The following is a 15,063-nucleotide window of genomic DNA, read 5'->3' as shown; positions in this document are numbered from 1 at the left end:
TCATACAGTTTACATTGCTGCTTTTCTATACATTGATCCTATTACAATTAGAACAAAGTTGGCAATGGAACAGTTCAAAGGTAGAGTTTTCTCGAATTTACGAAAGTTTTGGATGAGTTAACAATGTTAAAGGGAACCATTCAGTGGAGATCATTTGTCAAGGGTGTCGTGACGTTTTGTTTTTTTTCTAAGGTTTTCTGTATTTATAAGCACAAATCACGGAGCATTCGCTAAATGGGAAGAATATAATAAATAGCTCCACAATTATATTGAGGCAGATATTTTCTTTATATTGAAAGAGTTTTTTTTAACGATACTCTAATTACTCTATTATCGATTACATACCTAGCTATTCAATATAAATTTCATGGTTGCCGAGCATCGTAAAAAATAGTTCAAAGCTCTACACAGTTTTTAAACTATTTACATAACTACTACGAGTGAAAATAAAGTGAAATACGAAACTTTCGTGTTTTAATAAACTCTGGAATTTTTTACCGTTTCTTTTCGTATTGCATTTTACTCGAAATATTTTGGGTACGAGTCTCAATAGAAATTTACATCCCTAAAAGTTATACCTAGATTACGTAGTTCTAACGTAAATAAGCGGTTTATTCTAGAAGTTTTTGCTAACAGTCTCCACTCTCGACACCCGTATAACCGCATGTCTCAAATGACAAAGCTTGCAGCATGTCACGTGACAGTCTGAGAGCGGATTACGGCAGCAGCTCCGCGTGGAGCCATGGTGGAGGATACGGCTGATCGCGAATGGCTGCAAGTGCTGCAACAGCGGCAGCGGCGCGCGGTGCGGGCGGCAGGAAGGTGCAGGTAGGGCTGCCTATATGAAATAGTTATTAGATAGTGTGCATTGAAATTCCTAGAATAAATATTGACGCCATTTGAACTTGGCTTGATACTACTATGTATAAGCAGGTAATATGTATATGAGTTAGGTATTAAAAGATATACGTAAGTACTAAGTGTATAAGTTCAATCAAAGTCAGTTTGTGGTAAGCACTTCCCGTGTGTTTTGCTTTTATAAATATGTTCAATGCTTTTCGCATTTGCTTGTCCGGTTGACACTTGACACTATACTAGTAAAGTTTGAGTAGTGTTAAGTTAATGGTTAAACTATTTAATAAATCGGTCTATAGTTCTTGAGTTAAATCGTAATCAACCTGTAGGCTGTAATCTGCATCTCATGTATAGTAGGTAGATATTACAACTTTAATAATTTAAGAGACTAATTATTGTCTTAACGTGAAAACATAAGATCCTGATATAGGCCAGTGGAAATTAACATTAAATTCGCAAAGCACGATGTAGATTTGAATTTTTGGTATGTTGTTTGGATCAGTTAGGGTGATGTAAATCCCAATTTGCAACTTCGAAAAAGTTGTGCTCGCTGCGCACCACGTGATAAACTGCGAAAATTTTGGACTTTTTTCACTTTTTGCTCTAAAAGTCATAAACTATGCGTTACCGACAAGTATGATTCAGTACATAAATTAAGGTTATTAAATTTGCAACAATTTAAGCCAAACCGCAGCTCTCTAAACCTTATAACAACTAAGCTGTGGCCTTTCAAAGATAGTCAGTTTTTCCCGAAAATTTCAAATTTTTAGTTTTGCTCCCGTTTGAACCAAAATATTGGCAAAAACCGCTCGTTCTATGAGAAAGTCGTATAATAAAGTTGTAGTGCATTTAATTTTCTTTCATTAGAGCATAGAACAAAGTCTGTGAGACAAATAGTTCACTCACAATATCTGAAAAACAAAAAGAAGGTAGAAATAGATTTTTAAAGAATTGAAACTGAGGGCATATAAAATCATAAAAAGGATAATACTTTTTCATTTGCAGGATAGGTTATTAACAAAATTAAATTTTCTACAACTTTATTTTATGACCTTCTCATAGAACGAGCGGTTTTGCCAATATTTTGGTTCAAACGGGAGCAAAACTAAAAATTTCAATATTTCCGGAAAAATGAACCATCTTCGAATGGCCACAGTTTAGTCGTTATAAGGTTTAGAGAGCTGCGGTTAGGCTTAAATTGTTGCAAATTTAATAACCTTAATTAATGTACTGAATCATACTTGTCGGAAACGCATATTTTATGACTTTTAGAGCAAAAAGTGAAAAAAGTCCAAAATTTTCGCAGTTTATCACGTGGTGCGCAGCGAGCACAACTTTTTCGAAGTTGCAAATTGGGATTTACATCACCCTAACTGATCCAAACAACATACCAAAAATTCAAATCTACATCGTGCTTTGCGAATTTAGGGTTTTTTAGTGTCGATTTCTACTGGCCTAATATAGGCTTACCACTTTATAATATATGTTTTTACTTTAATGACAGTTTCCCATACAAAAATAGGTAGTTGGCAACCCTGACCATACCTTACAGCTGGTACTTGTATAATTAATGTGAAATGCTGTTACGATGATTATAATAACAGTACCTTAAACATTTTGTAACTATGAGAGGAAATGACTTATTAATTCGTTTTGTAATTTGAATAGAGTCGCAAATAATATTTTGCTAAGTGGATGCGAAACGAGCAGATGTGTTAATCCAAATGTAACGTACTTGGGGAGTTGCCTGCTGAAGAGATGTGAGCTAAAGGTGCCGCGTCTATAGTTAGGTAATAGCTGTAATAACATCAATGTGCGCTTTGCTCTACAAATCAAGGAGTTTGTGTGCTCGCATTGTGCTCCATAGCATTGTTAATCGCTGACGTGTGCTCAGACAAGGTGCTTTGACAATAGTCAATACTGCGTGAAATTTGAGGCAATAAAATAATCGTGGCTATGGCGTGCTCTGCACGGGATCCTACTTAATATTTCGCGACACATCGCCACACGTCGAGCCGCGACCCTCATTAAGCCGTAAAGTGGCAATTAAGCCGCTCATCTATACAGAGAGAGCCCCTTCCGAAATTACGCGCCCCATTCAAATTCCACAATCCGCCGGCTCGTAAAGATGATGCCAATTTACGATAAAAAGCTGACTCCTGCATTCCGCCCGCTTGAGATCGCATCATGTCAGTTTTACTGCCGCCCCCCTCCCGCGGCCCGCTGCGCACCCCCACACCCCCCCTCGCCTCCTAGTGTTCGCAGCGAGTGCGAATTTATTGCGTAAGTTTGGAAAACGTTGTAAAGCTAAAAGCTTTTTAAAAACTGTCATAAAAGGCCCATAATGCGGAAGTTTCGATGGTTATTAATAAAATTCAGCGGCCGGCAGGTATCTATTCAATTAATCTGAGGGTGGGATGAAATATCTCCTTTCTTGATTAAACTTCCGAGATAATAATTTTATGTGTAATGTTAGAAGTTGTTGTATAATTTGAACGGGTGTATTAATGAATAGCCGAGAGTCGTAATAACTTTTAGCTTCGTTCATAATGAATCTTTTATAGAACTGAGCAAGGGGTACTTTTGCGTTCAAGTGCCTACTAAAAACTTCCCACATTTACGCAACTTCGCAAATATATTATAAGAAAAGACAATAGCAGAAGATGAAATGGCACCACAAAGAAAGGTAGCGGTTACAAACGCTAGCTCGACAATAACCTCAGACTTCCGACAACGAATACCTTCAACCATTAGCCGACCGAATGCGCTGTTACTTTCAGCCTATTTCCACAAAAGTCTAGGCTCTAGCTGCAGAGAGCGAGCTGACAGGCGACAGGCGACGGGCGACGGGCAGACAGACAGACAGGCCGCGCTGCCACAACAATGGGCTCAGACCTTTTGTCGGCTCCTCGTTGCGGGTCGCCTCACACTAATTCAATAATAATATTGTTAAAGTTTATTCATTGTTTGTCTAACTTCCACCCTTTAATAATATAAGAAGAAAACTTATGGGATCTTCTGTTTTAATAGCATTACAAACTTAATTATATTGTTGAGATCATGTGCAGTGAGGCCTAATACATTGATATAGCTAGAGAGCTAGCGCAAAGCTACCTGTATGTATTTGACCAGACCTGGGTTTTTGTGTGTTGATTCCCCTATACCTACTATACATGAGATGAGGAGTCACTAAGCCCAGAGTGGTGGACGGGGCGCGCGCTCGGGTAAGACAGGTGGAAATTTTTGGCGAACTTTGAAACCATTTGACCACGTCTGCCATTTTGATATTTGAAAATAGATTATTATTACTATCGGAAAATAACAATGGCAGACCATTATCACGTGGATAACATTCTGGCAGACACTTATGAAAGTGCTGAAAAAAATACATTTTGAAAGTATTTGACCAGATCTGCCATTTATATATTTTATTTATTAGGGTCTTAGAAACTTATTTTCGAAACGGCAGACATTTTCATTGCGTACAGACTTCAGCAGACAACAAGACTTTAAGTACAGACTTCAGCAATCAACAAGACTTAGCTACTACATGGTCAGATGTATATATATGTATTACGTTCCCTGACCTTACATCAATGATTTACTTTATTAATGTTTTTGTTAATTTTGAAAACTATGGAATAAAATTTATAAATTTGATGATACAAAACTAAATACATTCGTAAAGAATCTCAAATATAAAGTTGTGTTGCAAATAACAAATCATCATTTAAATATTTAGTTTATTTCTTTTTTAAGAAACAATTAACAAATACACAACAACATAAAAAAAACACGCATGCATTTATATTTGCCTCCATTGAAATGTTCATTCATCATCACTATCGGAGTCTTGTATGGCGTTGTGTGACTCGCGTCTTCATAATCCATTGAATCGGAGTCTGTAAAAGTAAAACGTAAATTATATAATAAAAGAAATGAGTAAAGTCAAAAATAGTTATTCAAGAATTAATTATTATAAACTTACCTAGTAAGGCAATGCCTTTGATGTCGCACGATGCCGCCGCGCCGCCCGTGTTGGTACTTCTGCTGCTACATGAAAATATGCTAGGGTTGCAACAAATGGGAAATAAAACAATTGTGATTATTACTATTATGATGTAATCATTTATTCATATGTACATTCAAAACAATTGCGATTATTAAATCTGATGTAATTATTTTTTCATAAATAACTATAAGTATAATTAATAATTAATTAGTAATTAGTAATTACATAATATTGCACTGTGAAATATTTACGTATCACTTTATTTTTGATGTTCTTAATTGTCTTTTATAAAATTTAAGTGACGCATTCGCATTGGGATCAACAATCTGATAAGAAATGAATGAGGACAACATATACATAGCTATACTTAATAATAAATAATAAAAATATTTAGCTTTGATTTCAATTCTACAGATACAAAACATACATTCTATCTAAAATGATACAACCACAGACTAATAATAATATACTACGTATACAAATACAACGGACCACTCCCCGACTGAGCGTTCGCAATTCATGTTTCCTGCGTTTACTCGTCAAAATACCGAAACAACGTAACTATTGTATAGTAGTTGGGCGTGAAAGTCAAAAAACAAATGTTTTCCATATGATTATTTATTAAATTTACGCGATTAAGAATAATTTCAACGATAAAATTTAGTAACCGAGAATTCAGAGAAGGATTAAAGAAAATACCTGCCTGATCATTTTATCAAACTCTAAAAAAATTATAGTTATTTCGCATCACTCGGTTTATTAGTTTGGTAATAATTATTAAAGGTAGTTACAACCCTAGCCATTGAGTCGAACGGTAGGCAACACAATATCGACTTTGTGCGGGTACATATGGTAGGTACATTTCTTCAGGCTGTGAAGCGTAATTATTATTATTAAGATTTTTTAGGCTATTTATAGCGTAGTAATTTTCACTTTTGAATGGAAGTGATGTATCTGCTAGTATCTAGTAGAGATAGTACATGCATAGATCTGACCATGTAGTAGATAAGTTTTGTTGTCTGCTGAAGTCTGTACGCAATGAAAATGTCTGCCGTTTCGAAAATAAGTTTCTAAGACCCTAATAAATAAAATATATAAATGGCAGATCTGGTCAAATACTTTCAAAATTGTATTTTTTTCAGCACTTTCATAAGTGTCTGCCAGAATGTTATCCACGTGATAATGGTCTGCCATTGTTATTTTCCGATAGTAATAATAATCTATTTTCAAATATCAAAATGGCAGACGTGGTCAAATGGTTTCAAAGTTCGCCAAAAATTTCCACCTGTCTTACCCGAGCGCGCGCCCCGTCCACCACTCTGGGCTTAGTGACTCCTCATCTCATGTATAGTAGGTATAGGGGAATAAACACACAAAAACCCAGGTCTGGTCAAATACATACAGGTAGCTTTGCGCTAGCTCTCTAGCTAATAGGTCTTATCGCTTAACTCAGTTGTTTTACATAAAATTATGAACAAGACGAGTGATAAATGGAAGAAAAATATTATTTGTAACTTAAACAGTTAAATCATAGTTACACAATAAAAAAATTTTTTTAAGTATGATTATATTATAGGAATAGCTTTTTAACCGACTTCAAAAAAAAGGAGGAGGTTATCAATTCGGCCGGTATGTTTTTTTTTTTTTTTTTTTTTTTTTATGTATGTACACCGATTACTCCGTGGTTTCTGAACCGATTTACGTGATTCTTTTTTTGTTCGATGCGGGATGGTGTCGAATTGGTCCCATAAAAATTTTATTCGGATAGGCCCAGTAGTTTTTATTTTATGAGCATTTTTGTCTGTATTTGTAAATGTTGCAAGTGCAAGTTTGAAGTCGGTTGTTTTTAACGCAGTTATTGACTTGTTAATCGTATAGAATGTGTGGGAATTTCGGGGCCCGTAGCCCGGGGTGCGTGGCCCGGATCCCGGGACGAGAGGCGGCTCATTGCTACACTTTACGGCGCACGAGATAGATCGTAAAAAAGAATTGCCGCTAAACCCTAGGCTTTCCTCGACGTCCTTCACCATATATTTAATACCAGTATATTTCCTTTTGTTTGTTTTTATTAAAATTATACGTAGGTATATTGTTCTAGTGAAAGTATTGTTTTTAAAGAGCACAAAATCAAGAGAGAGTCACAAAAATATTTCTAATTAAATTAATGTAATCTGCACCTTCACGTTGGTCTTTGATCAACAATAAGTTCTCGGTTAATTTATATTTTATAGTAGTATCCTACGTTTCTGATAATTTGAATAAAATAAAATATATTAAAAAGTATCAATCAATCATTCGTGTCATTATGCAGATGCAATAGTATACATTACCCATAATATGATAATTTGTTATGTTTATCTATTTTCATGCTATCTGAAATTCGTAAGTATTTAAAGTAGGTCACAGTAGATATATTATTATATTCGATTATCTGATGTTTTACTATTGCGTTTAAACTATCTATGTAAATTGTTTAAACAAAATGTGCTCGTTTTAATAATACATCATATGGGAATTAGTTAGAAGCAAAGAAAACTAGGAAAGCACGGCACGGACGAGCTCCGAGCGGCGCGAATCGATACCCGACCATGTGGAATTTATAAAAGTGCGGCCTCTGCCGGACAGGGCGTCTGCGCTCTTGCTTTTTCACGTGTTTCGCAGGCAGACCCGCTCGCACCCGCCGCGCCGCCACGAGTGCGAGCGGGACGGCCGCTCGCTCGCTTGCTTCTCGCTGCGCGTGTCTGTGTGACGCTCTGCGCGTTGACGTGTTTGGCGCCGCGCTCTCGGTGCGTCGTGACGTGTCCGTTATTTATATCGCCGTTTCGGGGTTTTAAATCTAGTTCGATGATGAAAAAGTGCAAGAAGGAAAAGCTGGCGGTGCGAGAGGACCTGGTGGCCACTGGGAAGAGCGAGGTGGGACGCATGGTGGACTCGGGGCAGGCGGACGACCGGCGGCTCATCCGGCTGGTGCGCGACCGCCGGCTGCTGTACGCGCGCAACAACATGCCCGTGGCGAGCTACTACACGCAAGTCAAGCGCCTGTGGGACGAGGTCGCTCAGGAGATGGGGTGGACCGGTACGCTCTCGGCTCTACACACTGCGCTGTCGCCTCGCGAACTCGCTACTAATATTGCGCTCACTGTTCACTGTTTGCGGGCGCTCTATTAAATTCAATATGAAACTAATGAAGTCAATTGTCGGATCAATTAGGGCAATTTACATCTTAGCAAAGAGTAATGCATTTCTAATTAGTGTTTGCCGTTTGATGTAATGTATTTTATTAAACTTATACTATGATTTGAAAAAGCCATGTAGGTAGGTACCTACGTAGTCGTAAAAGTTAATGTAGGGAATTGATGTTTTATAAGGCGATGGGTAGATGGCCTTGTGTTAATGCAATAGTATTCGTTATTTTTAGCGATTCGTAGCTGTTGTTGTATAACAGCCGCGATATTGTTATCTTACAAGTAGATAAAGAAATTATATTTTTACTGATAAGAATTATCATTATCGCGCTATACATATTTGCTGGTTAAACAATCCATTCATATTAGGTAGGTTTATGCAATTTTAAATAATGCCGTATTAAAAATCCTCAAATCAATTGAATCGATTTATTTTGAATTATTATGTAATTATGAATTTAATTCACGGCTTAACACGTTGACTGCGGCACAGATATATCTGTACTTTCCATTACTGCGTTACGGGTCGTTTTAAACCTTGTCCTATACCAGACATTGTGGCGGCACGAGGCATATTAAACCCCACCGCCCGTAGGAGATCAAAATCCTTTTTTTGGCGCCAAATAAGACAAAGTGTGCGACTTTTGTCGTGATTATTATTAACAATGAGTTCATTAACCTAAATCTACCGTCGCCCGTGGTTAGATTAGTTAGTTTAGATTCTATGGGTAAAATAAAATGTGGGGTCTGATGTACCCCATACCGCACTGAACGATAGCAGTTTTTCATATAATTTAGTGATGGGAAAAGAAATATCGACTTTATTTAATTGTATTTATTTATCAAACTTATGGATGTTTTTCATTAAAACAGGCCAAGCAATAATATTTTTTCAGATTTCAGATTTTAGAGTTTCACCACCCGGTTTTTTTTCATCTTCCTCCTTGATTAACTTTTTTCGGCAACGTTTCGACATAATCGGCAGCAGTCGTAATTCGTCGCGTGCTCAGTCTCGAATGTGTTGCACAACACTAACCGCGTGAAGCTAGCTTAGGGTGCGGTACGAGGTTCGCGGGGTACGAGGTTTTCGCAACCTCGTTCCGCACTGTGTTAGAATTTTTATTAGTTCAGTGCGGCACGAGGTCTAAGAAACCCGGTATTAAGGTCGGTATACCATTGAACTAGGAATCAATAGCACATCTCAGATATATAGATATCACTTTCCTACACTGAACCAGATGGAAGTTATGCCTCCCGCACGACAGAGAAGTTTAAGTTTTTTCCTACCGCTATAACGACGAGACACGGACAGGGTGTTTCAAGCCCTGTTTCGCAGCGAACGTGTTAAAACGGCTTCATAATAATTAATATTTATATTACTGGACGGCAAAAGAAGGACAGTATGTAGCGGTTATTTAGCAGTTAATTTTTCTATATAGGCTTTAAGGTAAAATGTAAATGTGTTGGTCGTGTCTCATAATTTATAACAGTAAATAAATATCAAGTTTAGGTAGGTGTTTGTATGAATGAATCTCTTATTCATCTATTGTTTATCTAATTCTATGTCTATTTAATTACGCTTGAATAAGGGTTAATATAGTTTTCGATAATGTGTGTATGTATGTTTACGTATACATAGATATTAGATATTTATTTCTTCGGCACGCTCTATGTACCGTTACCGGCCTATAGGCAAACGAAATGACACTATAGGAATTTGTTATATTTAGGGTTCCGAAATCCGTACCTACCTAAAAAGGAAAGAAAAAATATGGAACGCTAATAGGGTCACTTTGTTGTCCGTCTGTCTGTCCAAACCCTTTATCTCAGGAACGTGTAACAGTATCAAAATTAATTTTATATTGAATACTCAAATCTACTTATAAGCCAACGCATTCAAAAGAGAAACAGCCATTTAGCATAAACTTTGCAAATTAAAATTTTCAGCAGCAAATTTTTGCAAACCTACAGATTCTTTCCTTCTTTCGGACCTTCCCGTGAACACAGTCTTGAAATTTGGTAAAAAGCAACGTCATATAATGTATAGTTACAATATAATAAAAAATTACGTTTGTTCGGACCTCGGTGCGCGAGTCCGACTCGCACTTGGCTGGTTTTATTAAAGTATGAATAAATTAAATATTCTTCATACCTACTAATTTTATAAACGTCTTAAGTCATAGTCGGGGCACAGCTAGTCGTTAATTATTAAGCAATAAGCGAAAATTGTAAGGTTATAGTTTAGAAATATTTGTGAATATTTATTGTTATATCAAGTGAAACTGATAATGATAATAGGGCCGAGCGGGAAGTTGCCCCAAGCATAAATAGCGATAATTATTATGGGACTAGTTAGAGTTGGGTTAAATACAACCAAATTAATGTGTTTAATAGGCTCGGCTGAGTAAGTAGGTATTTATGATGTGTTTGAAATGTTTCTACTTTCTCTCTTTGTAAGATAATCAATTTTGATGAATATGAAAAGATTCTTTAATTATTAATTTTCATGGATACCTTTATTGTTTCCATCTGCTCTACACGCTTTACATTAGCAAATTTGCGTATTATAATGTAAAAAAAAGAATTGAAAGGGAAAAATATGATTACGATGTACTTTATTTCTTTATGAATGGTATGAGACTGACAGTGTAAACTTTATTGCGGGATTTTCTTTGATTTCCTCAATGAAGGTGTGCTTTGTAAGTAAGTATAGTAAGTTCAGGATAAAGTTATAAATAGTAGGCGAGTGATAATGAAGCTGGTGATGGTCGAGATGTCGATAGTGGTGATGATGACGATGATTGTGATGATGGTAGTGGTGGTGATGCCTGTGATTATGGTGACGTTGGTGATGATGATTGTGAGATAGATAATAGTGATGACGATAATTATAATAATGAAGATTCTTAAATTTGTATGGTGGTGCAGTAGCGGACGTGCGGCGCAAGTGGTCGCACATCCGCAACTCGTACTCGCGGCACCTGCGCAACGAGATGCACGGCGCCTGCACCAGCAAGGGCCGCATGGTCTCCAAGTGGTACCTGGCTGACGACCTGGAGTTCCTGCGCGAGCACATGGCCACCGACACGTGAGTTGTACATTACTTTTATGTTTGGGGACGTAGAACATTCAGACGTAGAATTGCCTTGTTCTATTCTACTATAATCACAGTTATATTTATTTGACGTGACAACGTCTTATAATTCGATAAAGCCGGCTGCACGCACGAAAAATTTAAAATTGGTTGTCTGTAAAGTCGGTTTACCGAGCGGTTTACTGACGATAGTTGAACGTGACAACGTCCGATTGTGCTTCTTTGTCGCTCGTTAGGCGCTCTCGCTTGCACTTCAAGCCTATGGAACGCCTCAGAGCGAGGTAACGCCAAAGAAGCACAATCGGCGTTCGACATCCGTCTGAGCGATGCGTCTGCGTGGACAGCTGCTATACTATAGTACATTTACATGTTTTGATCGAGTATCAAGTGCAGTGAAAAGTGAATGTGGTGTCAATTGTTTATAGCAACGATAATTACAGCGATAAAGGTAATGGTTCTTTGGATATTAATTATATATTCAGTGATATATTGTCGAATATTCGTGCTTTCATCATTAAAATGAATAGCATCGGTCCGCTAGTGCAGCGATTGTAGGTTATGCTATAATTGACGAAATTAAAACAATAAGTTAACAGAACTATTTCACGATGAGTAAAAAATCGATGGCTTTACTATTCAATCGAAATAATACGCTTATGATAAAAAAAAATAAAACATAAATATTAAATGTTCCACATATCACAACAACGTGTCTGAAATGACAGGTTGGACCAGCCATCCGTCAAAGGGAACATTTTCTCCTATATCAAACACACTGAGGCGGGCTTTTTAAAAACTAGATTTACGAAAATTTTAATGTTTCCAAATTTTAAATTTTAAGTGTAAGATTTATAAACAATAATTTAATCATAGTTTATTCTTATAATGAATTATTTAAAATTATTACTTTTTTATAACAAATTACAATTAAATTTGCAAAAATAATGAAGTAACTACTTAATTGATAAAATTTTTATTATATTATTAAAAAAAAAAAAAATAAAATCAAAATTTAAATTTTAACAATTGAGTAGAAATTTAAACACTAAATTTTACTCAAGTATTTTGTTGTGTTTTTTTTTTTAATTTAAAATGATTTTCTGATTGGAGAATTTTATGAAAATTTTTTTTAAATTGTTTCGAACGACGATTTATTTTGCAGAACCGCTTACAATCCCACCATGAAAAAAAAGCCTGACGAACCAGAGGATGTCATGAATAAGCCACTACCTTCGATGAGTGAACCCACGGAGGTTCAAGATGCTGTAGCATCTACTTTAGCAACGCCATTCGCGCAGCCAATAATCACTGCTTCAAAATCGAAAGCCCAAAAACAACGTGAGTACAGGCAGCGTATCAAAGCATCTAGAACTCCTGCTCAGGCGGCTGCTGCGAGAAAATTGAAAAACGAAAGACAACGCAAAAACAGATTACGCCAAGCTACTAAAGTTAGTAGCCAAGTGGCTATTGCCAGTAATTCTCTTGAAACGACAGAACGAACAACTGCTGCTCGAAAAACAAGGGCACAAATACAACGTGAGTACAGACAGCGGATTGCTGCATCCAAAACTCCTGAACAGGCAGCAGCTGCAAGAGAAGCACGTAATGAAAGAGATCGAACCAACAGATTACGCCAAGCTGCTAACTTGGTTATTGCCAGTGGTTCTCTAGAAGCGACAACTACATCCTCATCTCTTTCAGGGCAAAGGTGGGATTTCCAATTACCTCCTTCTCTATATACATACAAATCTATTAAACAGATGAAATTAAAATTTTCTTTTGAAAAATGCTACCTAAAATACTGATGGAATATTTTCTTAAAACGTTGTCACGTTCAACTATCGTCAGTAAACCGACTTTACAGACAACCAATTTTTTAGTTTAAGTAAATTCTATACTTAGTGGCTATGTATTTTGTTTAATATCAATATATAATACATATTATATTAATCAAATATAATATTGATATTAATATAATATTGATATTAATCAAAATACATAGCCACTAAGTATAGAATTTACTAATGTTTACATTAATGCTTAATAGTTCAGACAATTAAAATATAATAAATTAAAATATTTCTATCACCATAGGAGGTCAGCTCCTTACCCAACGTTCGCGAGTTCATTCCTGGAAATGGACATCGGAGAGTCGCAGAATTCCGACTCATTGGACGTGAAGCCGTTCATAGCGAGCCCGTGGTTCCCGCTCAACTCGGCCGCGCTGCCCTTCGACCACCCGGCGCCCAGCGAGGACAGCTCCGGCTCGCACAACTTCGCGCCCGACGAGAACTCCTCCTACTTCCAGTTCTTCCGGGGCATCTACAACGACTACCAGGAGCTGTCCGCCTCCAAGAAGCGGCTCTTCAAGCGGCAGTGCCTCACCTACCTCCACGAGCTGCTGGACGAGGAAGACCAGAACAGAAATAGGTTTGAGCAGCACGATGCCCTCAACTTGTCGAACTCCAACGTGTGCAGTGAGGACGAGCCGGAGGCGAGCGTGGAGGTGCTCGGGAACATCGGCGCAGTGATACCTTGATAGTGACAATGATCGTGAACTTGTGAAAGTATTTGTACAAATATTAAATGTGTCGCCAATACGACAGTACAATTTTAGACAATATTTTAAGAAATATGTTAATGATCCTTTATACAATGGATCTAGATCTCAATAATGTGCATAATTCCATCGTTTATTTTTTCAGTTTATATTAAACAGAAAACACTATCTAAAATATAATTTTAATTGTTTTGGGTATTTCGTTTTCAATAATTATTGTAATAGTGTTTTGTACATATTTGCATAATATAACTGCGAGTAATACTCGCTTCCATACTGTCGTGTAACCAATAAACAAATATTTTAGTGCTATCTATGATAGACTAGTAGAAGCGTTTTGTTTGATACTTTTGGAGAATTCCAGTGTGTATAAAAAGGATCTAATAATTACTATAATATTTATATTGAGGTTGTAAATTTGTTTTGTATGTTTCCTTAATTTTATAAGGGAATATTTAACTGTTGTGTGACTGAATATAAAATGGTGTATAATGCTGTTTTAACATCGACGCTCAATGTGATATATGTAATGTATGTAGACATAATAGAGAGTATTACTAAATTTGTTAACTAGTAATAAATAATTTTGTATGAATAATCTGTCCTTTTTATTTCACATAACAAAAATATTTACGAAAACCTTTTGTTCATTCTGCAACAAATAAAGTAATGCAACTTCATTCTATGACTATGCACTCCCTCACTAGATGGCATTAGCAGTACTGTTTCCGAAACTTGACAATAAGAATATTTTTTAGCTATTTACTTTATACAAAAATTAAAATTAAACTTTGATCTAAATATCTCACATAAGAAAACAAGTATTTAAGTAATTCATGAAATTTTACCGAATTAAGGATAGTAAAATGACAAGTTCACATCCATACTAATATTATAAATGCGAAAGTAACTCTGTCTGTCTGTCTGTTACTCAATCACGCCTAAACTACTGAACCAATTTGCATGTAATTTGGTATGGAGATATTTTGATACCCGAGAAAGGACATAGGCTACCTTTTACTGCGAAATATGTACCACGGGCGAAGCCGGGGCGGACCTCTAGTTAACAATATGTATAAAATAATAAAACAAATAAATTATCTTCTTCATAACTTACAGCGAATGAACTAGCCGTTAAAAAAATACCATATTTCAAGAAATTATTTTTCTTTATTAATTATTTTTAAACTGAGAAAGTAACTTTAAGTATCCAATAATGAACATGCATCTTTTACAGAAAACTCCTGTTTATTTGTGCAAAAGAAAATAAACTTGTGTACATGAACCATACACAGCACTTTATCAGGTGTCGGTAGCAGAGTTGTGACGTCACATTGAGTGTTGACACGGACCACAC

At 36.4% G+C, this 15,063-nt stretch overlaps 1 protein-coding gene across 3 annotated transcripts; it reads left to right on the top strand.

Moving 5' to 3' along the window:
* Positions 1–7,646: 7,646 nt before the first annotated feature.
* On the top strand, positions 7,647–14,285 carry LOC149481355 (uncharacterized). Of its 3 annotated transcripts, XM_089705605.1 has the most exons (4): positions 7,647–7,943; positions 10,981–11,140; positions 12,309–12,854; positions 13,241–14,285. In XM_089705605.1, exons 1-4 carry the CDS (start codon positions 7,712–7,714, stop codon positions 13,683–13,685), a joined length of 1,383 nt encoding a protein of 460 aa, XP_089561731.1. In that variant the 5' UTR covers positions 7,647–7,711; the 3' UTR covers positions 13,686–14,285. The 3 variants fall into 3 exon arrangements, with proteins under 3 accessions (XP_089561731.1, XP_089561733.1, XP_089561732.1); XM_089705607.1 differs by lacking the exon at positions 12,309–12,854; XM_089705606.1 differs by lacking the exons at positions 7,647–7,943; positions 10,981–11,140 and adding an exon at positions 11,438–11,594.
* Positions 14,286–15,063: the final 778 nt, after the last annotated feature.

Source organism: Colias philodice, chromosome 17 (genome assembly GCF_061535455.1).
Source record: "Colias philodice isolate Cphi_HAF_F1 chromosome 17, ilColPhil1 Martin Lab GWU primary, whole genome shotgun sequence".
NCBI classification, from domain to species: Eukaryota; Metazoa; Arthropoda; class Insecta; order Lepidoptera; family Pieridae; genus Colias; species Colias philodice.
Note: the sequence above shows the minus strand (reverse complement) of the source record. Positions and strands in the feature narration are given on the sequence as shown.

Coding starts and splice junctions, on each gene's coding strand:
- LOC149481355 (XM_089705605.1), top strand. CDS start 7,712: ATGATGAAAAAGTGCAAGAAGGAAAAGCTGGCGGTGCGAGAGGACCTG. Junction 7,944..10,980: donor TCAGGAGATGGGGTGGACCG/GTACGCTCTCGG, acceptor ATGGTGGTGCAG/TAGCGGACGTGCGGCGCAAG. Junction 11,141..12,308: donor GAGCACATGGCCACCGACAC/GTGAGTTGTACA, acceptor TTTATTTTGCAG/AACCGCTTACAATCCCACCA.